Source organism: Callospermophilus lateralis, chromosome 6 (genome assembly GCF_048772815.1).
Source record: "Callospermophilus lateralis isolate mCalLat2 chromosome 6, mCalLat2.hap1, whole genome shotgun sequence".
Taxonomy (NCBI): Eukaryota; Metazoa; Chordata; class Mammalia; order Rodentia; family Sciuridae; genus Callospermophilus; species Callospermophilus lateralis.
The window spans coordinates 129,886,632-129,911,174 of NC_135310.1; the positions used below are offsets into that span (position 1 = coordinate 129,886,632).

Below are 24,543 nucleotides of genomic sequence, written 5' to 3' on the forward strand. Positions count from 1 at the left end.
CAGTGAAGGGTGCTTGAGGACCATAGGTTGTCACAGCCTCCTTTAACTGCTTCACTGTTTTGAAATCTAAAGCACGGTGAATTCTCTGCCCTTCTGCCTGCTCAAATACAGGGCATGCTAGTCTTTGAGGTCCTGTCTCAGGATCCCATCTATCAACTACAGGGGTTGAGGGCCACTCAGCTGTCTCCATAGATGGAGCTCTTGGTTGAATTACACCCTCTGGTGATAGAAGGGAGTTAGTAGCAGCCTCCTGCTGTAGGTTCCCCCCGTGATAGCTGTTTCTCCTCTAAGCTTTCTTCCTTTAAATTTTCTTCCTCTGTCTGACTAGCTCGAGAAACCTTCTCTTTTGCTTGATCTAACATGTTTTCTACCATTGTCTGGACCTCTAACAATTTACTTAACACTTTTTCAGTTTGTTTTTTGCTAATTTCTGATCTACTATAACACAAAACAAAACCGAAACAGAATGAAACAAAAACGAAACAAAAAATCATTGTATCATTTTTCCTATTTTCTTTACATGTGCATTTGTGGTCTATTTCTATCTCTTCCTCAGGGGTGAACAACTTCAACCTTGAGCCAATGATTTTTTCCCAGTTTGCCTGAGAAAGTTCTATGGATAAACAGCTTGAAACAAAAACAAAACAAATCAAAACAAGAGCACATTGTTTTTGTAAATGGTCACCCATTCTCTCACCTTCCCTCAGGGGTGAGCAATTTCACTTACCTCTGGGCTTCAGGGATTCCCCGCATGGGCTGCCAAATGCCATGTCTGGCTGGGCACAAATGATGAGCCACTGAAGCAGGAACAAATTTTATTTCTGAACTCCACCAGCACACTCCACACATGCTCCCCAGGAACTCTCCTGAATGCCACGTGGCTCCTCCAGGAACCAACAACTGGAAATCTCTCCTCCGGAAATTCACCTCCAGCACTTCCCCAACCAATGGGAACTCTCCCCGGGAATCCCCGTGAGAACTCCAAAGTAGCATGAGAACTCCAAAGTGGCAAGCCAAGGTGGACAGCAGGGATCTAGTATACAATTGGATACACAGCTTAACATAACTATTATCATCTCAATGGCTTGCTGGTGTCACCTCTCAACCACTCCATTCTGGCAAAAATGCCGCATCATTCCAACTCGGCTATGGCTCTCAGCACCATGGAGTATTATGATTATAATCAGTGATTAAATATCAGTGATTTCATTCCTAGATTTCTTAGGAATCTCTATACTGATTTGCATATTGTTTATAATAATTTAGAGTCCCACCAACAATGTGTATGTGTACATTTTCCCACATATTCTTACAAGCATTTGTAATTATTTGTATTCTTGATGATTCACATTCTACCTAGAACGAGATGATATCTCAATGTAATTTTGTATTGCATTTCCATGATTGCTAAGAATGTTGAACATTTTTTTCCATTTATTTGTTGTTCTTTTTTTATGTCTTCTTTTGGGAAATATCTGTTTATTTGATATTGACTTTTTTTCATTATTTTGGTGTTATGTTTCTTCAGTTCTTTATATGTTCTGGATAAAATCCCTTGTCAGAAGAATAGCTGGCAAAGATTTTTCTTCCATTTTGTAGGATCTTACTTTACTCTTAATTTTAAATTTTGATCATATTTATACCTTCTTGGAAGGTGAAGAAAACATGGATGAGACCTTATTGGATTTTAAACTCTGAAATTATATTAGTGTCTACTTTATGATATCATATTTAGAAAAGTAAAAATTAGTTTTAAATATGAAAACATAGGAATTTAGTTTACTCAAGTTTTTTCAACCTTCTATGCAATAATGAGGTCTTCAACTAGAATAAATGTGCTTAAAATGTAAAAAATGGAAAAATCATGAGATATTAATACAGGAGATTGACATGCAAATTTAACCATATTTGAATCTTCTGGGGAAGAAATAAATCAAACATAATAGTGATATTTTTAGTCTAGAACACTGATAAGAAGATGGAGATTTTGTAAAGGAGTTTATTAATATCATGAAAAACAAATTTGGAGCAGATCTTAAAAGATCTTTGAGCAGAATCTAATATGCTTTGGAGTATCCAATTTTAAGTATAAATTTTAATGACATTTCTTTTAACTTCTAAAACTTCTGTATTTTAGTTGATAAAGTACATGATCAACCACATTGTGCCCTAAAAGATACAAGGCACATGAACTATCTGTGAATGACCAGAGTGTCATGTGCAATTTCCAACAATCTCTAATGGGATAATTACAGCTCATACTTACAACCATTCTTTACTTGAATAGCAGTTTCCAATTTCTCACTGACTTTTGGTCAAACTGAAAAAGCAGGTCATGGGCCACCAAGAAATATTCTAAGCTTCCTATAGGAAAGTGAGCATTATATGATTGACAAAAATCATAAAGGTAGGCACATAATGATATAAATAAGACCCCTGAGCAAGACATGAAATAACCTATAACCTTTAGTGTCTATACAACTGGGGTTGAAATGTTTTGTTGTCTTCTGTTTGCTCTTCTAGAAAAACTTGCTTGGGAAAATGAGAAAAGTTTAGATCATATTCACTGAGAACATGCCTTATACCAAAGGGTAATATGAGCGTTGTGTATGCTGTACACTAAGGGTAGGGCACACTTTCAGAGCTTCAAATATTAATTAACTTCTCAAAAATTAATTAATATATCTTCAATTTTCAAATATACTTAACTTATGTACCCCAGAATGTGCAGCCATCTGTCTAGTACAAACAAAACATGTCTGTGGCTGTCTCCTTTCATTTGCTCAGTATATTTTTTTTCCTGAGATTTGTATATAGTTCTCAGAAGCCCTGATTTCCCAGAGTCTAGACATGACTCAAGCTTCTAAAAATAGTAATTCTGTAGGCCTAAATTTTCATAAGAACATCAACTAGCCCCCAAAGGGAAATAATTAAAGAAAGAACTCAGAACAACTGCAACCAGTTTCATAGCTGTACTTCAGACACTAACCTTTCCGGGTTTTGCTGCAAAACTGTAAATGCTTAATCTCCCAGCATATACAACTAAGATAGATAAGAATATCTTAATAAACGTGGTCAAAACTATTATTTACCATGATAGAATTTTAATTTTTAAATTGTGTGTGTTTGTGTGAAATTTTCAAAAATTCTGTCATAAATCTTCCAGTTTTAAATGTAGATTTTTTTTCCAAACAAATTATTAAGGCCATTGATCTCAAAAATTTGGTAAGTGCTAGGATTATGGCTCCATCATAGAGCACTTGCCTAGCAAGTGTGAGGCACTGGGTTAGATCCTCAGCACCACATAAAGATAGATAAAAGTAAAAATAAAGGTATTGTGTTCATTTACAACTAAAAATTAAAAAAAAGAAGTGGGTCAGCACCATATGATACATTATTTTTCATAGTGTACATAGATTACAATAAATTATTATATGGAATAACATGGACTTTCCTTTCATTCACTGATGAATATGTTGATCAAAAGGAAGATGTATCAGAAAAGTCCAAATAAAGCTGGGCATGGTGATTGACGCCAGTAATACCAACTATCTGGAAGGCTGACAGAGGAGAACAACAAGTTTAAGGCTAGAGTCATAAATTTAGGGGAAGAAAATAGAGAGTTGAGAGTTTTTAGTAGCTGTGTGTCCCTGGATTCAATTTCCATTATAGCAAAAAAAGGAAAAAAGAACAAAGAAAGAAACAAAAAATAAATCTCCAAATTAGTTTTTCTTGCAAGTATTCATTTTCTTTACAACACATTACATGGAATTTACAACATAATGATTCAAAAAAAAACCTATTTAATCCAAGTATATTTGTTCTCATAAGTTGTAACAAATTTTGTGATGAAATTTTAAGTTTTAGGTATGAGTTGCAGACTTATGTTATCACATTTTCAACTTTTAGTGATGCAGATTTTCAATATTCATACATCCAAAATATATATAATAAAAATACTCATATTATTCAAGTAACTAAGTTGCTTTCCAATTCAGAAGACAAATTATAACTTTTTCATACATTATAAGAGTTTCTTTGATGTTCTAATTTATGCAAAAGTGCTTCTAAATTGCAGTTCATTAGTAATATCACTTCCCTTGTTCTTTCAATGTTTCAGAAGACTTATTTTTATGATATTCAAAAGGAATGTGAATAAACTTATTTTTTTCTTCAATTTTTCTATTCATTTTAATATGTAGCAATAAATTCTTTAATTAATTATAAAAAAAATACTACTCACATATTTGTTAAGCCAAACCATGGATTTTTTAAATAAAAGATCTACATTAAATGAAGTTAATGAAATTTAAGAATCATGATTTTTTTCTGTCCAGATGCCCATCAATATATGAATAAATCAAGAAAATGTGATATATATGCATAATGGAGTTTGATTAGGCCAAAAAGAATAAAATAAAGACATTTGCTGGTAAATAGTTGGAAATGGAGAACATCATGCTAAGTGAAATAAGCCAGATTCAGAAAATTAAGACTTGAATATTTTTTCTCATTATGTTGAAGCTAGAAAAAAATACAGGAAAGAATTAGCAGGGATGTTAGCAGGGATTGGAGTGGGGATCAGATATCATAGGGAAGATCAGTGGTACACAGAAGGTAGAGAAAGCAAAAGGACAGAGTGAATTTCACAAAATCATGTTATATGCATACAAAAATGTACCAAAGGAAATTTCATCTTTATGTATTTGTGGAAATAACCCATTAAATAAATAAATAAATAAATAGATAAAATCTCACAGTAGAGGAAGGAGAATAGGGAGTAGGAGAATGGGAGATAAAAGTGGGAGAAAGGTAATTAAAATCAATTTCTTGCCTGATGACTTTATCAAAATGAACCCAACTACTATGTATAACTGTAGTGTTAAAATAAAAAAAAATCATTATTTTTTTGAGAGCAGAATGCTTCATACAAAATGAAGTACAGGCGGGCTGCACATAGAGACCTTAGATGGCTCATAGAGAATGATGAAACGTTTCTCAAGTGACACTGATAGGAAGCCCATTGATGAATGGTTGTCAAGGAATTGTTATTGTAATTTGCTTGAACTAATGTAATTATAATTTATACTATTAACATATCTTAATATTTAACAAAGTTACTTTTTCATTATGTAACAACCCAAACAGAATTATGTTAGTAATTTTTCAAAAAGAGAGCACCCACACATTAGCCAGGTGTAATACTTGCCTACCTAATTAAGGAATATATGAATTAAGATATATTTTAATAAAAGAACATACAACACAAGCATACAACACAAAGTTCATGACAGGAAGAGTAATAAAAGAAACCTTTATAAACCTACTCAAATTGCTAAATAGTTACATTTTCTGCCTACATTTTTTTTGTTTGGAAGTGAAAATGCTCCTCACCAGATTGCCTAATGCTTCCTTTACATCCTTATTCCTCAGGGTGTAGATGAAGGGGTTGACTGTAGGAGTCACCACTCCATAGAAGAGGGCCATGAACTTGGGCTTGTCCCTTTTAATGGAAGAGGGGGGCTGAAGGTACATACTAATAGCTGGGCCATAAAATAATAAAACCACAATGAGATGATAGGAACATGTCCCAAAGGCCTTTTTCCTTCCCGCAGAAGATTTAATGTTAAGTACAGCATGTCCAATGCTAGCATAGGAGGCAAGAATTAGGCATAGAGGAAGAGCTACTATAAAAATGCATGCCACATAGAGTGCTAACTCATTAGCTTCCTTTTTACCACAGGCAGTCTTTATAAGAACTGGAATCTCACACACCAAGTGATCCAGTTTGTTGACGCCACACACTGGCAAGTGGAGTGTTTCAGTGCCCTCTGAGATAGCATAAGTAATTCCACTCAGCCATACAGTGGACATTAACTGGATACAGATGCGCTGATTCATTATGAGGGTGTAGTGCAGAGGTCTGCATATGGCCACATAGCAATCAAAAGACATGAGAGCCAAGAGAAGACATTCAGCGGCTCCCATAATGTAGAAGAAATAAAGCTGAAGTACACACCCCACATAGCTGATGGTCTTCTTAGAGCTTCCCAGGTTAAAGAGCATCTGAGGCACAATGCTTGTGGTGTAGCATATGTCCAAAAGGTTGGTGAGGAAGAAATACATGGGACTGTGGAGACTGGGATCTAACTTGAACACCAGAATGATGGCAATGTTTCCCATCAGGGTCATGGGGTATGTTATCAGAAGAATAATGAATAGAGGAAGCTCTAGCCAAGGTAGCTCATTAAAGCCTAGTAGAATGAATTCTTCAGGTTGACTTTCATTAATGAGTGCCATTATCTTCAATTTGTTTCACCTGTAATAGGGAAATTCAAACACTTTCAACAAATAGATCATAAGAGTTAAAAGACAAAACATTCTTACAAGTTGGCCATATAATTATAGAAGTTAGTATGTAGTAAATCTTTGCAGGGGAATATGCAAAACCCTGACACCAGATGACCAAATTTCAGTTCACAGCATTACAAATAGAGGCAGTTGCTTTTAGTAAATAAGCTAAATATTGTGAAACCATTTTTTTCCTCTGTATAAGAAAACTGTCAATAATTATCTCCTTGAGTTATGGTGAGGATTCAATAAAAATCAGAAGTGACTGTGTTGAGGATATTCCAAAATAGTGGTTTTCAAACATTATCTGACATAAAAATTAGCTGTGGAGGCAGTTAAAATGAAGCTTCTGATTTCTACCTCCAGGTGTCCATAGAGTAGATATAGCATGAGACCTGGAATCACATGATTCACTTTAAGAAGAGTAGAAATATCAAGGTAGCAATAGTAACAGAATAAGAAGAAGAAAATCTGGAGCTATGAGAATCATCAAGAAAGGCCCACCCATAGCCTACTAGTTAAGTGAATATTCTTACTATCTCCACACTGAGTGAGGACACTGTATTTCAATAAATCTCTTTTAAACTATGTGGAACTAAGTAAGAAATTCAAACACTTTCAACATTAATTTACTGCACATACATCCACTGGGTCAATGTTCAATAATCACATTGGTTTCCCCATGTATGAGAATTTTGTGCTTGTTGGTACCTTTTTTTTTTTGCACAACTATTTACTTCATATTCTAAGCATTTAAAGTTTTGTGTTTTGCTTTAGTTAATTGATTTATCTACATTGCAGTTTTTCATTTATCAAGTAATTTTATCATCTTAATGAAAGAATTTTGCCATTTACCAGTGACTCACAGATAATAGATAACTACAAATACTTTTTTTTTAAAAGTTTATACGAGAAAACTGCTGTCAGAAGAAAAGTAATATCATGATTCATGCCAGAGACTTATTCAAATCCACAAGTTAATTTACTTGTAAACATTTCTAGTAAACATTTCTTTACTTTTCAATTGTAAAGCATATTGAAATCTAAATTAACTAGCTAAAAATAAAGTACTATGGTGAGAAAGATAGAAATTATTCTGAAGTACATTTAAGGTTTATAAGTCTATCAACTTTTTCACGTAGTTCTCATACATATTTCATTAATTTTAGGTCTTGGATTCCATTACTTTTGTAACTTCTACTTTCAATAATTTTCCATCACTATTCTACTACATAGGAATCAATTTATGCATAAATGTTTAAAGTCATTTTAATAAACTGCCACATAGCAATCCCTTTGATGTCCTCTTTTTATCACCACTTACCTTTTCGTTTTAATGTATCTTATTCATACTTCATTTTTGAAGGCTACTTTTTTTTTGCTTTTATTTGTGCATTATATTTGTACATAGAAGTTGGGTTCATTTTGACATAAATACAGTCAGGAGATTTACTCCATTTCAGTCCTGAGTGTCCCCCAATGTCCTCTCTTCCTCTCTCCCTCTGTTCCTCTTCTTCTATTTTATTGATGTCTTTTCTATTCATTTATATCTTTTTAATTGGTACTTTATACATACACATGAAACTAAAATTCACTGTGCTATATTTATACATACATACTGCATAATTTTGTCAAATTCATTCTGTATTTCCTCCTCTTTTTCCTCTCTCCTACCTCTTTCTCAATCTCCTTCTACTCCATTGATTTTCATTCTGTCTTTACAATATCCAACCTCTGCCCATTTTATTTCACCTGAATTTGCTCTGATTTTTTGCATATGAGAGAGAATACATGACCCTTGATTTTCTGGCTTATTTCCCTTAGTATGAAATTCTCCAGTTTCAAGACATTTCTCAAAAGAAGAAACACAAATGACCAAAAGGTGAATGAAAAATGTTTAACATTCCTAGCAAATAGGGAAATGCAAATCAAAACTCACTGAGGTTTCATCTCATTCCAGTTAGAATTGCTATCAAGAATCCAAATAATAATAAATGCTCGGGAGGATGTGGGGAAGAAGGTGCACTCATACATTTTTGGTGGGACTGCAAATGAATGCAAGCACTCAGAAAGAATATGAAGATTCCTCATACTTCATTTTTATCACATATGACCTTTATTTTACACCTGAGGAATAAGTAAAATGAAGGAAGGGACAAGGGGAAAAGAAGAGAAGAGATGAGAGGAGAGAACAGGAAAATACTAGGGAATTATATTGGCCAATTATATTATTATATTGTATGCACATACAAATACACAAGAATAAATATTGTCATTGTGTATAATTTTAATGCACCAATAAAATATAGGGAAATTGAGAATAAGCTCCCTGATGTGAAGTACTCTCCAGATTTATGTGTATAGTAGTATTATCTACATATACTCCAACCTTCCAAAATAATGTTTATGATTATTAAAAGCAATTACCTTTCTACTTACCTTATTTTGTTATTCTTCAGTAAAAAGGAAATTTGAGGGAATTTACTTCAATATTTTAAACTTTTAGACACATAGAGAGAAACTATAGATCACACAGGCTTTTTTAAGAATTAGTTTTGGTATTCTCATCTTTAAGTTCATACAGCTTCTGAATAGAAAAATCTGTATTAAGAAAGCAATAGTAGAAAATATCAAAGATGCATTGTGAAAGTGCTGTTTGTATGATATTCCTGAGACCCCTTGGGAATTGTGAGCATGCAGATCTTTCATTTACTCTTCTCCCAGGTGAATTATCAGAGCAAGTTCCTTGAAACAGATCTCTCTATGGAAATGCATCTAATTTACAATTTTTTGCCTCCTGAATTGAGGTTGGGAGTCAATCTCTCTCTGGCTAAATTTGTTAAAAATGAACTCATCCCATTTCCAAACACACTGAGACAATACAATTAAAAATGAATAATTGTAAATAAGCAGAATACAATTGAAACAGAATTAGTTGAATAAATGATTCAGGGATTTTGTAGAAAATATCTCAGATTCTCTTATTTCACTAATTTTTAGAGCAGTTCACATAGACTTAATTATCTCTATTCATAAAAATAAAGGGGAACAAAATGAGTTTTAAAGAGAAGCAAAAATGTGATCTTTTGGGGCTGGGGTTATAGCTCAGTGGTACACATACTTGCCTAGCATGCGTGAGGCACTGGGTTCCATTCTCAGCACCACATATAAATAAATAAAATAAAGGTTCATTGACAAATTAAAAAATCAAATTAAAAATGTGATATTGTCAATGAGAAGCATTCAAGTGATATTTTTCAAAATGCTATAAAATATTAAATGGTTTTATAAGAACAGGATGAAAATATCCCGTTCTTGTGTCTGTATTTTCTGTAATTGTTTCCCCATAATACTTGTCACACTTGTAGATAGCATTAAGATGTTTTCAAAATGCTGAATAAGAACAACAAATGGACATGCTTCTTTTTGACAACTGTCTCTATGGTATAATTTCTCCCTTTTCTTTAAAGGTGACCTCTAATATCTTATGAATATGTATTTACATATATTATACATGTAATGGATATTTTTAGTTCCCATCCTCTTCCTGAATCTACTCTATATCCCAATATATTTGTCTTGTCAGAAGAAAAAATTACCAGAAATTTATTATTATACCTAACTGACTTTTATTCATGATTCATGAAATTGGGCAGCTTCTATTCTCCAAAACATTAGAGAGCTCCCACAGGACAGTGATAGAACAAAGAACTTTTTAAGATATGTTCAAGGAAACTAAAATTTTAAAAAAAATGGTCAGTTGATGTCAAGCAGTTGAAGTTTCTTTTCTTTCTTACATTTTTCTTTTTATAATATTTACATATTTTTAAGAAGTTAAAATAGAAATTGTCACTGACTTTGGTAGACTGGAATCTCCCATTTTCAGGAAATAAAACCCTATTCTTTTGAGGAATCCATCTGGTTCCTTAAACTTTCCAATTGACTACACAGCGTCTGACATGAGTGATTTTATTTTGACTTGCTCTGGACTTTGGCTGCTAATGCAGGTGTTCAGTGCTAAAGAATAGCCTCCCAAATTTCTCATTTAATATTTTTACTGTGTTATTTCCCTAGAGGCTATATCAAGGAGATTCCTTGACATGTGGCTTTTAGTCAGATAAAAGCCACCATCTGAAGATTAAAAACAGTTTGGTATATGTTCTCTAACTCCTTTTCAGCTGGAACACATGGCACTGACTGTTGCTCAACAAAAGGCCACAACTCTTAGAGCTGGCTATGTACATCCAGATCTCTCTCTCTCTCTCTCTCTCTCTCTCTCTCTCTCTCTCTCTCTCATTTTCAATACAACTTCCCTTTGTTACTTCAGGCCTTGATTTGGAACCAGACTCAACCCTGTTTCTAGTTTCAGCATGGTGCACATATTTTGCATACATAGAATACCCTTGTAGGTATTTATCAATCTCTCCTGGACTTTTGCAAATGGTATAGTTTTTGAAAGTAGCCTCAATATCCCAGTTAGAGTGTGTAGTCTGAACTATGTTGGTACCAATGGAGACATTAAGTCTTCATTACAAACAGACTAAAATAATTTTTTTGTTTTAGAACTTCACTTATTTGGAAGTTTCTCCTTGTATTTATTTATTTTTCAATTTACAGAGAAAGTTTTATGTATTTGTCATGTACACTATAATGGTTTGAACTACAGCACATTTTACCTTGGCTAAATCTAGTTCAGTAATATATGGAGATATATATATATATATATATATATATATATAAAATTTGGAAAAGGAGTTGGTCATCAAGTGATTCCAAAAATAATAAGCTTCTAAATACAAATCACCATGAACCAATTATTATTCAATAACCACAAACAAATTTTAGAAGAGTTGTGAAAATCAGTCTTACTGTATACATTTGACTGATTTCACAAATGTTAACATTTTATAATGAGTCTTTGCATTATCTTTCTATATTAACACAAAATTCACGTCTTTCTTTTTTTTCTGAAATATTAAGTAGTACAATGCACACCTACGCTTACATGATCCCAGGACCATTTTCTAAATAAAGGACCCAAACCAGTATCACAAATTAAGTAGTCACATCCCTTAATCTCCTTCAATTTGGAACCTACATCAGTATGTCTTTGTTTTATGATCTTAATAATTTGAAGATTACAGGCTCTTTATTTACATAATATTCTTAACTTTAAATTTCTCGATTATTCATATTTGATAAGGTTGAAGTGACTCATTTTTGGTAAAAATATCACAATGATGGTTTTGTGTCCTCCTCTGCAACCTATCAGAGACATATGGCATTCATTTACTTCACTGATGATACTAACTCCAATTCTTTGATTAACATAGGCTTCTTTACTATAAAGTTACCTTGCCCATCTTGTTATTTCATGAGTATTATGTGGCAAAATATGTTGAGATGATGTGGGATTCTGATTTTGTACTAAATTCTGCCACTAGTCTTATAATCAAGCATCCTTTATAATCCTTCCCATAAACAATTATTACTGTGGTGGAGGGAAAATGGAAATTTATAAAATTATATCATTCCTTGTACATTTCTTATTTGGTATCATAAGCTGAATAATGCTTCAGACTTTCTTGAAATATTCACATCCTGATCCCTTGGACATATAATTATACATAGCCTCAGCTGACCAAAAGGTTTTACAAATGTAATTAAATTGAGAATTTTGAAACTGGGTGCAGTGGCACACACCTGTAATCCCAGTGGCTTGTCAAGCTGAGGTGTAAGGATCAAGAATTCAAAGCTAGCCTCAGCAACAGAAAGGGACTAAGCAATTCAATGAGACTCTGTCTTTAAATAAAATACAAAAAAGGGCTGGGGATGTAGCTCAGTGGTTGAGTGTCCCTGAGTTCAGTCCCTGGTATGCCAATCATCAGCAACATCATCATCATCATCATCATCATTATCTGGAGATTGAAATACGATCTTGCATTATCTGGTTAGGCTGTTAAAATCACTGGGGTACATATTAAGGAAAGCAAGAGTTTAGAAAAGAGAGATAATGTTGCTGACTTTAAAATTGGAGGCAGAGGCCACAAGACAGAACAAGGCATCTTTTGGAAGCTGAAAATCAGGATCCTCTCCTGCTAGTGGAAGGAGAAATGCAGCACAGTACCTTAATTTAGTCTTCTGATCTTTAGAAATATGAGTTAATTTATTTTTATATTTTAAATATTAAATTTGTGGTAATTTGTTTTAGCATCAGTCAAAAACTTGCTTAATTGGCATTTTATTGGAAGAAGTATTTTTTTATTTTTTTCTCTCTGTAGGTATTTATTTGTAGGATTGTGTGGTGTGTAATCTGTCATCTATTTGTCTGTACTCCTATTTTAATATGGATTTATGAGTTTGTATGTAATTATATCATTATTTTGATGCTGAAGTAGGCACTGATTGTTTAGTGAGAACACCTTCCAACTGGTTCATATCTCCTTCTGATATAAACAGCAACTGGCTATAAGTCTGAGATTTATTTGATTGTAAATATTTGATATATGAAGCTTTTTCAGTTTATCTGAATCTTTGGCAGGGACGGGGGTTACATTTGAAGTTCAAGCTGACTAATTAACAATGATGAGAATTTGATTTTCCCCTGCCTACTCTGCTGAACTAATCCCAAACAAAGAAGTTTGGGAATGCCAGAGGGAAATCTTTATTTGAATACTTTTTGAAGATTATTCTTACCAGGGCCTCAGAATACCATGTTTACATATAGACTTTGACTACTGATGTGTAAGTCCTTGTCGAGAGCCAGCCATGCTCTGTGTGTGTAAGCTATGAGCATTTCAGCACATGAAAGAATTGGACTGATGTTGCTGCCTGATTGGGCTGTGTGATGCATGTGTGCCTTTTCTCTCGCTCTTTCTATGATGCCACACAGCACCTGAGATGGGTGTGACTCTCTAAGATGTCAAATTGCTGACTAAGACACCACCAAACAAGACTCCACCTCTGAAATCTGACCCCTTTTTCTCTTGTAATATTACCCCTTTGCTTTATTTGGATGGAATGTTCTTTTGAAACAGCTTTCCCCAATAAATATCAGGGTTGAGGCATGCTTGCTCTCTCTTGCCTGTCTTTCATGCCTCCCTTTTGGGAGGTGAGGCTAAGGGCCCATCACTGCACCCTCAAAATGGTATTTTTTGTGTTTGTGTCATTTTTAGTTGCCAGGCCAATTCACATGGAGTGAACCTGATTCAGTCCCATGTCTTGAAAAATTCTTTTTTTAAAAGAGAGAGAGAGAGAGAGAGAGAGAGAGAGAGAGAGAGAGAGAGAGAGAGAAAATTATATATAGTTTTCAGCAGATACAACATCTTTGTTTGTATGTGATGCTGAGGATCGAACTCGGGCCACACGCATGCCAGGCAAGTGTGCTACTGCTTGAGCCACATCGCCAGCCCCATGAAAAATTCTTAAGTGCCATGCTTCTTAGAGTTTCCTGAAGTGCATATTTAAGAAAAGACGTTCCTATTAGTAAGCCTTGTATTCCTGGTTTGGGCCTAGGAGGCCATTCTCTTTTGATCAAGAGCACCCTTCTACATTTCTTTTTCTTCTTCTTCTTCTTTTTTTTTTGAGGGCTTTAATATAAAGATAATATAAAGATGTTTGGGAAGCACCATTCAGTCCCTGCCTCTAACACCTACTGATGGTATCTCCCAGTTATTATGCTGATATAGGTTCCAAGCCAAATGTACCTAGTATTCTTTGCTGTCAGGTATAGAATAGGAAAGTCTTAGTCACCTGATGTAGCTCTGGTACTTTGGAGGATCCCCCTACTGTTGTAAAGTTTCACTTGAATTATACTAGATCAAAAATCCATATGAAAGAGAGAGATCTGCAAAATGTTTCTCTAAATATCCATGTGGTCATTATTTTATGCTTTGTAAGCCAAGAAGTAAACAGGGTAACATAATAAACATACTTATATTACAAGAGTGAAAATAAATTTCCACAATTACTTTACTGGCTAAACAAAATCACTAATAATTTTCAATGCTAGGAATAATGCAAAGCAAAGGGACTATCATTTACTGCTAATGAGGCTGCAGATACTACAAACACTTTGAATGACTGATTAGTGACTTCATATAAATCTTAGAATAGACTTTTATATGATCCAAGAATCATCTTGCAAAGAATTTACCCCAGCCAATTGAAACTTACATCCACACAAAAATCTATATGCAAATGTTCCTAGTAGCTTCATTCACAATCACTCAAAACTAGAAACAGCACATGTCCTTCAATAGGAGAAAGATAAAACTAGGTTATATCCACACAGGGAATACATGAGTAATAGCATGGGGCCCTAAATGAATTTTAATAAATGAATGGAGCCTGACTTAAAAGCTGTGAGTCCATTGGTGAAATAGCTGGAAAAGGCAAAACTGTAGGAAAGAAAAACACACCTGCAGTTACCAGGCATTGATTGAAGGAAATTGGTTGATGACAAAAAAAGATGCATAGGGAAACTTAGCTATGCCTTTGTTAAAATCTACAAAAACACCCATCAAACACCCCACAAAAAATGAATTTTATTGTAAGGAAACAAACAGAAATATAAATGAGAATGTGTAAATTCTAGTGTTGAAGGCATAGGGTGACAAGTTAATCTAATTCTTTATTTACAAAAAGCTTGACATAACTATACTGAAAGAAGTGGTACATAAATAAGTACTTACCTAAGTAATTTTACAAACTTGTGTTTTGACTGAAAAATTTATGTCTATAGTAGGAAAAAAAACTACTGGGCATAAACACTGTCCTTTATACAGTATATGTGTTTTTCATTATGCTACAATTAATTGTGAAATTATTTTTTCCATTTACTAGTACTATACAAAAAAGTTGAAGATGATGCATAGTACAATCAAAGTTTTTCACTACTAGTGAGAACAGTTACAAATAAGTAAGAAAGAAAGACTAGAGTGAGACATGAATTACTGTGTTAGAGTCAGAGATACTAGTATGACCTCAGGTTCACACATATACACATAGAAACACAGAGATGGATACAAATAGAAATAATTAGAGATACCTGAGTATTCATGAGTTGGTATGTTGAAATAGACTGTGGCAAATATCAACCAGTCCAATTTGAAACAAAACAAAACACTGAAATATTGCTTTTTTTTTTGAGAAAGAGAGAGAGAGAGAATTTTTTAATATTGATTTTTTAGTTTTCAGCGGACACAACATCTTTGTTTGTATGTGGTGCTGAGGATGGAACCTGGGCTGCACATATGCCAGGCAAGCGCGCTACCACTTGAGCCACATCCCCAGCGCCAAGAACTATTGCTTTTTAATACCAGTGAAAATAACCAAAGATCCTCTTAAAAAGTCTGAGGGAATGACTATGAAAAATTAGCTTCTAGTAGTAATACCACGTTACAGAAATGTGTTAAGGTCTGTAAACAAGTCAGATTGGCACCTGTTATTTTGCCAGAGAAATGTTAGAGTCTGTAAACAAGTCTGGATGGTGCCTGGCAAAATGCCAGAGGGAGTGGCTTGTGAAGTAACAAAAGCGAGCCATTAAGTGTGGAGATTCCTTATTGGCTGGCTGCTGTATCTATTTTATGCTAATTAGATAAGCTGTGTAAAATGTATAAATATTGCTCAGATCCTACAATAAAGGGCTTCCATTCCTGCTGTATCAAAGTATACAAGTTATTCGTCACCCCCCTGGCAGAAATGAAGGAGACTAAAAAAGGGAGAGAGATAACAAAAAGATGAAAAAAATTTCAAGGGATCAAGTAGCCAATCTGAAAAAGCTTCAAAGGACAAAACTTGAACAATCTGAGTACTGAAAAAAAATAACTCACATTGAAATATATCCTAAATTATAAGATAAATGTCCCTTAGTTCATATATATGTATATATATATATATATATATATATAAATGATTGGATCAATAAAAAATGAATGTAAAGAGTGCAATCTTCCTTACAGATAAATAAATACTCCCATCTGGGAGATGGAATATAAACTTTCTTCTGCCTTAAGTGCAGGCTAGGCAAAGTGACTGTCTTTGAAGGGTTAGAATATGGAAAGATAAAATTGTAAACTTAAGTTTGTATAATTGAAACTCTATCTTCACTAAATGGTTAATGTTCATTATCATTGGTAATGCCATGTAGGAATGGAAAAGGCATTTCTATCCCCAAACTCATAACCCCAGTCTAAACAGGACAAAATGACACACAATGTACAACTGAAGTACGTTCTAGAAAACATCACCATCACTCATCAAAAAGTTCAAGGGATTCTGAGAAGACTGTAAGGCATGACAACTAAACACAACATGGCATACTGGATTTGATCCTGGGGAAAAATTATCCAACATTAAATTAAAACATAGAGAAATCCAAATAAGTCATGAATTCAAGTCAAATTTTATCTAACTGCATCTACCAATACTTTGGCAAGTGTATAGTGTGATAAATGTTCTATAACACTGCCCCCGCCAACCATACACACTATATACATAAACACTTCAGAGGGGATGTGGGAGAATATAATGCTGTCTCTGAGTTTCTTTCTGTCATTTGCAAAACATGTTAGCATTGGGGAATGAAACAGGTAAAATGACCACCATCAGGCAGAACCAAATTGAAAATAGAAAGGGAAATGTGGTTTGGGTCAATGGGTACTTTAGTTTCTTGATTAGATTAACATACTCCATGCCATATTAAGACCAATACTTGCAATGAACTATACTGGATTTTATTTATGAGATCATGAGACCACTAAAACCTAAAGTCTTCTATTCTGCCTTTCAGGTTAACAGTAGCAAAGTCTAATGTGACCACTTAAAACAATCCTATAAAGTGATAGCCAGGAGGATGGTGGATAAGAGATGATAATATTGTAAGTTTAATATTTCACTTAATGTAAAACAAGGTGGATAGGATAAGGACATGAAGAGAAGCATATCTTTTCACAACTGAACAGAATGCAAACTATTATAGCCATTATGAGAAACACAGTGGACTTTACTCAAAAAATTAAAAATAAATTTACCATGAAATTTAGCAATTCTACTCCTGCATATATATCCAACTTCCATCATAAAATAACTAGGTTCAAGTGATACTTGCAGATTCAGGTTTATTATAACCTTATTCCTTATAGCCATGACATTGGCAAAAAGCACTTCTCTGCCAACAAATGAATGAATGAAGAAAGAAAATGCTATATATATATATATATATATATATATATATATATATATATATATATAGCATTTTCTTATATAAATATATAATTTATATGTGATATATATATCACATATAAATTATACACATATAATATATTGATATAGATATATAATATATGGTACAAGCATGGTAATTTATGAAGCAGGAATTTGAAGCTTCCAAGAGACAATGGTTCCTCCACACAAAGGGGATCTCATCATAGTTTCTGGTGACCAAATTGGTGGGTACAGGACTCACAGTCTGTCCTTTTGGTGTTCTCTGGGGGTGACCAGACCCTGGAATGAACTTTGCAATTAAATATATTGGATTTCTCAAGGTCTCAGGCAGATGCTGAGAACCTTGGGGATCCCTGCCATCTAGGCATGCCCCCTGTCCCATTCAATGGCCCACAGTTTGTTGTTGGAAGTCTGGATACCCATGCCCTGTGGTAACACTATCTCCAACTTACTCCTTGTTTCTCCTGTCAACTTCCCAGTGATGTTTTCTCCTCTGTTCCCCTTGCCATTTCAGCAGTTGACTAGACAGAATTGGGCCATGTGATCAGCCTAAACAGACTGATAAATGAAACAGTCTGAGCTAACCATAAAATTCTAAGCCAGAAAAAGCTCTTAATAACAGTTGCCTATAACTGGGTACAAGAAATCCAAGACATGGCCAAAAAGTGACCTGTGGTCTTTAAGTAACAAATAAAACCCTGTTATAATTTTTATTTATTTATTTATTTATTTATTTTAAATTGCAGATGGGCACAATACCTTTATTTTATTTATTTATTTTAATATGGTGCTGAGGATCGAACCCAGTGCCTCAACATGCTAGGAAAGTGCTCTACCACTGAGCCACAACCCCAGCCCCTGTTATTATTTTTATTATAGAAAAATTTCATAGATTATGACAATCACAATTACCAACATTGTCTCAGAGTATATACTATTTACTACATCCCAAGAAATATCCAGAACACTTTACCTAATTCACTCATCCTCAAAATGACCCTCTGAGGCAAGCTGTATTACTATACCCTTTTTAATAAGAAGAAACAGAAATTCAGAGAGGTTAAGGCCTAAAGCAATGTATCTGGGATGTCCTGACATTTGCAATAACGTGGCAAAACTCGAAGACATTATACTGAATGAAATAAGCCATGTAGAAAATGACAAATATCGCATGTTCACTTTTATATATGAATCTAAAAATTTGAACTCATAAAGGCACAGACAACTAGACTGATGGGTCTGGAGATTCAGAGGGAAATGAAAACTGGGTAGAGGTTGGATAAAGACACAAAGTTTCAGAAAGGAGGACAATTGAGCTGTATTATAAAACATGGTGACTATAAGTATTGCTACTGTATTGTTTACCAGATAATACCTAAAAGTGTAGATTTCACCTCACAAAAATATTATAATTGTGTGGGGTGATAGACATGTTAATTTTTTTCTCAATTATACTCTAAAAATCTGAAAGAAAAAAAAGTGTGGTAAAGATGGAAATTGTATAGGGTGATAGACATGTTAATTGAATCAAAAAAATAATTTCCTAATATGCATATATAAAACATCGCATTTTAGCAATAAATACACACAATTTTTTCTCAATTATACTTATAAAAATCTGAAAGAAAAAAAAAGTATGGTAAAGATGGAAATGTAGCACAAGTTGTGCAAAATCATAAACTTTTCACAATGAAATATGGCCCAAAATACTAACGTACATTTTTATGCTTTAAAAAGTTTGTATTAATGTGCTATTTCACAGTATATAGACTAAAAGTTCTATTTTATAAATGATTCTTATTTAGTGTAAAAGACAGATAAAGAGTTCAAAGTGAGCACTATTAGTATAATTGCAAGCCACACAGGAAATTCAGGGGAAGTCTACTGTGTAGTTTTATTTTATAATGAAGCAAATTGTTTAAATTAGCATTTACAAAGCCCTCAAAGACTATAGCTGACAATTGACTCATAGATAAAATTCTTATACTGCCAAATGTTACTTTATATTATTTCCTTGTAGTTTCTTGTATTACAATTGATATGACTGACAATATGATATAGTTCTCATATTTCATATAGAAATTTTTAATAATTATGTAAACAATAAATCATTCTTTCCATAAAAATATATTCCTTAATTTGGAAAATATAATTGATGTTCAATATATATTAATAAAAATATATTAGATCAAGCTTAAAACTGAAGATAACAACCCCCACACAACAGTATTTATCACAATTTTTTCCAATACATTTTCAGGGTAATTATTTTTAAAATCCCATTGACTTCCAAGTGATTTTTGAACTCTATGTCTTGAACTACCACAAATATTCTTTATGGATTTCTAGGTAATCCAGGTGCTTCAAACATATACTTCACCAAATTATATGCAAACTACAAACTATGATGACTAATATTCAGCAAACTACTTATCAGAACTTTCAAGTTATACCCATTTTCTATAGTTATATTGTAGAAACTATACTATATAGTGTATAGCATAGAAAATATATGTAATTATATTTCTTACTGCCATGCCAGGAAAAGAAAAGAAATATAAGACAATTACTTATGGTACATAACTCACTGTTGTGCTACAATTAGTGAACTTATAACACATAAATGATATGGAAGAACATGTTCCAAATTCCCCTCAATACTTATTGTTCATCAAAGAAGAACAGTGTGGGAGAAAAGTATTGCAGGTGTTCCATTAGTTTCTGAATAGACCAAGATAGGAGACAAAATTGTCCTGCCTAGAAAGACAGAAATTAAAAGACAGATTCTGCACATTTAAGAATTGATAGTACCATCTTCAGATGGGAGTTATAAACTGAGTTTGATGTATTATTACACTGTTAATGTCACAAGTACATAGGTCATTCTCTTCCCATTAGTCTTCTAACTGCCTCTATTACGTCTTTGTCTGAGGGTATAGATGAGAGGGTTGAGGCTAGGTGTGACAGCAGTATAAACAGGGAAATAAACTTCCCTTGATCTTGAGAATTTCATGTTGGTGATTGAAGATAAATGCAGAGAACTGGAATGAAAAAGAGGGAAACAACCATAAGATAGGCTCCACATGTCCCAAAGAATTTCTGACGTCCAGTAGTTGACTGCATCCTCAGTACAGCCTGAGCAATGGCACCATAGGATGTTAGAATGAGGACAAGAGGTGTGAGAACAAAAATAGAGCTTGTGACCATGAGAGTCAGCTCTTTAGCATGAGTATCAACACATGGCAATTTCAGAAGTGCTGGAACTTCACAGAAGAAGTGATCCACTTGGTGATGTCCACACAGGGGTACCCAAAAGATAATGAGGGAATGGAGTGCTGAGTTAATAAAGCCACTTACCCAGGAAGCCATAGCTAAGGATTGGCAGAGTCGAGGGTGTATGAGGACAGCATAATGCAGGGGTTTACACACAGCTGCAAAATGCTCATAGGACATCACCACCAGCAGGACACACTCTGTGGTTCCCAGAGCAAAAGCAAAGTAGAGTTGAATCATACAAGCAGCATATGAAATGGTCTTCTCTGGGTCCCAAAGGTTAACCAGCAATTGGGGGCTGGAGCTGGTGGTGTAGCAGAGATCCAGAAAAGAGAGGTTTGAGAAGAAGAAGTACATGGGAGTGTGGAAACGGGAATCCAGGTATGACAGTATGATGATGAACAAATTACCTATCAGTGTCATCAAGTAGAATATAGAGATTTCAACAAAAAGAGCTGTTTCCAGGTTAGGCCAATGAGAAAAGCCCAGTAGAATGAAGTATCCTTCAGAAGTTCCATTGATTTTTTCCATTGTTGTTTTCTATTACCTGAGGAAATAAAATCAAGTTATCTCAAAGAATATAAAAAAATAATCCAAGAATCATAGGTACATGGAAAAAATAAAGAAAAAAACCCCAGTTTTTAAAAGCCTGCCACTGTTGAATACTATGATAAGTAGGGCATTAAGTGAAATTATCTCAGTAATTGAACAATAATAGAATCTTGAAGTTCATATTTGATATCAATGTAATAGTAAAATATATTGGTGAAAACTAAAGTAATGCCTATACCAGTATATTACTTAATAAATATAAAAAGGAATGATGCCTTTAGGAAGACAAAAATGGATGCAAAATTGGTAGATGATAATTTGACAAGGAACAGGTTTCTTACATAGTCTAAAATATCTGTTCACCATTTACTTGGTAATACAAAGTGGAAGATTGTAATTATGTATTTTTTAGTTGCAGAACCTGGTGGACATCACCATAACCAGGTGATGAGTCATATTTCTGCCAAGAATGCAAAGTCTAATTCTAATAATGAACAAACTTGACCCAACTCAAAAGAATGCAAACTCTAATTCTAATAATGAAGAAACTTGACCCATCTTAAAAGAAACAAAACACTTTACCTGTACTCCTCAAAAATGTCAAAGTCAATAAAATCAGTGACAATTGAGAAACTGGTTTATGATAAAGGAGGCCAAAGGGGCACAATAGCCTAATTTGTGATTCTACAAAAAAGATCTACTAAAAATTATTGAGACCATTGGAAAAATGTAAATATAGACTACTGATTAGATAAAATTATCTCTCCATTAAATTAGCCGATTTTTAAGTGTACATATTTTACATACAATGCTATTCTTTAAAAATTAACACAAAAAGACACTATGTTGGTGGAACATAGCCTCTCCAATTCATTCTCACGTGCTCCAAAAAAATAAAAATGATAGATAGATAGATTGACAGATAGCTGGAGACACAGACCAATAGGTACATAGGTAGATAATAGAAAACTAGATGAAAAAAACAAAGATTTTCAGGGAAACAGTTTACTAAGGCACAATCTAGGTAAATGGTACATGGTGGTATATTGTACCACTTTTTCTAATTGCTTTTTAAGTTTGAAATTTTACTACAAGAACATACAACATAATTTCATTTACTACTTCCAGATATTTGTCTTTTTGTAGAAAAAAAAAGTAACACCAACAATTTAAGTTAAAATTCATTCTCAGGCAAATTTTAATTGGTATTTAAATAGTAAATGAATAAATACCTAATTTAGCTGAGAAAGAGAACTTCCATGAAGCAATATTTGTTATCAAACAGAATTTTTGTTACTAAATGAGTGACTTCAGTTTTCTTTTCAGCATTTTTAGATTAATATCATTTATGTGACAATAAAAACCATAATAATTACAATCCTGTTAATCATACATATGGTTGAAAATACAGGAGGAAAAATTCTTAATTTTTAATGATATCAAATTATTTATATAGTGTTGGGGTTCAAGTGTGCAGAGTTTAGCTCCCTCAGGCCTGACACTTTGCAAGAGCTGTGGCTGTGATTTAGGTCAGCTAAGGCAAACCTCAGTTAGGAGGAGGAAACGTTCTCTTCCCCTTATCGCAAGTCACAAGTTCTGCATGGTTTGGCCAAGAGGAAGAAGCTTCCTGCATACTTGTCCTAGGAACAGTACATTCTAAAGAGATAGATGCATCCTCAGGGGAGTAGATAATGTCTACAAGGAACTTTAGGAGGGTACTTATCAAATAAGCAGGAACGATCTGAAGTTAGCTCTGTGTATCCGCTGAGGTATGTTATCTGGGCAATGTGGGCAAAGTGTTATTGAAGAATTGCTTGCTTTGTTAGAAGAAGAATATAAAAGGAACTTGCAAATAAACCTCAGCATGCAGTTGCAATTGCTGCCTTTGCTCTGCATCCCCTGTGTCCCGGTTATTTCGTGACCCTTACCCAGGGACCCGAACGCACTAGACGTTCACAATATAGGATACAAGATATTTAGATTCAATTAGATGTGCTTATAGAAAGAACTTTATCATCTTATTTGTGCATTTGGACTCAAAGCTACTTTCTAACTGTAAAATAAAACACAAATAGAGATAACAAAAAGAGACACATCTTACAATAATTTAAGATTATTATTATATGAACAAGATAGAAATCTTGATAAATGAATATTCAAATGATCTGTAAAGATTGTGTGAGTCTAAATTTGGAAATAAAAATTTGTAGGGAAAAGAACAAAATTCACTGACAGCGCAGACAAAGGAAAGGTATGGAGAGAAACTTGGTGATAATACTTAAAGTTGGAAGAGGGCATCACAGGGATGAGAACTTGAAACCCCTGGTCTTGAGGTCATTACATGATATCTTTTTCTCTAGGATAATAAATGTTATGGTATTTAAATTCTAAGCACAAGTTCTAATTACTACATGTTTAGAAATTTTCAGTTTAGAGCAGAACTGTAAATATCTAATGAAAACATAAAACAGATTAGGTCATTTAATATATTGTAGGTAATGAAACTTATTTTTGGTTTTAAAAATAACACATATATTTGTGAATCTTAAGTAATAACTTTTCTCCTGCAGTTTTTCAATCTGCATCTTAAACATTAATATTCCCTATTGTTATATAGTTATTTTAGCAATGTATAACCCATCATTTAAGTTTCCTATTTTCCTCTGAATACATGGTCTCCTCCCACTTTGCCATATCCTTTTCTCCTTTCCTTTCTTGGCCAATGCATTCTTTCATGATTCCTCATAAGCCATGACAGAAAAAGAAAAAGGTTACATCAGAGCCACCTGTGGTTTCCTCTTTTTGTTGTTTCTTAGTTGTTTATGTTCTATAAATGCACCTCTAATACTAAAAAGAAAATGTTGGGAGTAGCTAAATAAGTGGGTTTCAGTAGGAAAATTTGAAGCATTCAATTTGGCTCCAGTCTTTAAGACTGCTCAGATTAAATAATTCCTAATTATATTGATCATGAACAGAATAATTCACTGGTTGTTACACTAGCCTAGAATAATAGCTTCAACTCAGAAACTCTCCAGTTTAATCAGTGACTACACTTTAAAAAAAAAACTTTCTTAAAAGTTACAACTGAATTCAAAAATAGCAATAATCAAAGAGTAAATCACAAGTATTTCTTCACCATAG

At 33.7% G+C, this 24,543-nt stretch overlaps 1 protein-coding gene and 1 pseudogene across 1 annotated transcript; both read right to left on the bottom strand.

The window, feature by feature from the left end:
- Nucleotides 1–5,343: 5,343 nt before the first annotated feature.
- LOC143402102 (olfactory receptor 2B6-like) lies at nt 5,344–6,300 on the bottom strand. The gene has a single exon (XM_076859574.1). The coding sequence runs from the start codon at nt 6,298–6,300 to the stop codon at nt 5,344–5,346; it is 957 nt and encodes a 318-aa protein (XP_076715689.1).
- Nucleotides 6,301–20,457: 14,157 nt separating this feature from the next.
- LOC143402103 (olfactory receptor 2J3-like) lies at nt 20,458–21,381 on the bottom strand (annotated as a pseudogene).
- Between the last annotated feature and the right edge of the window lie 3,162 nt (nt 21,382–24,543).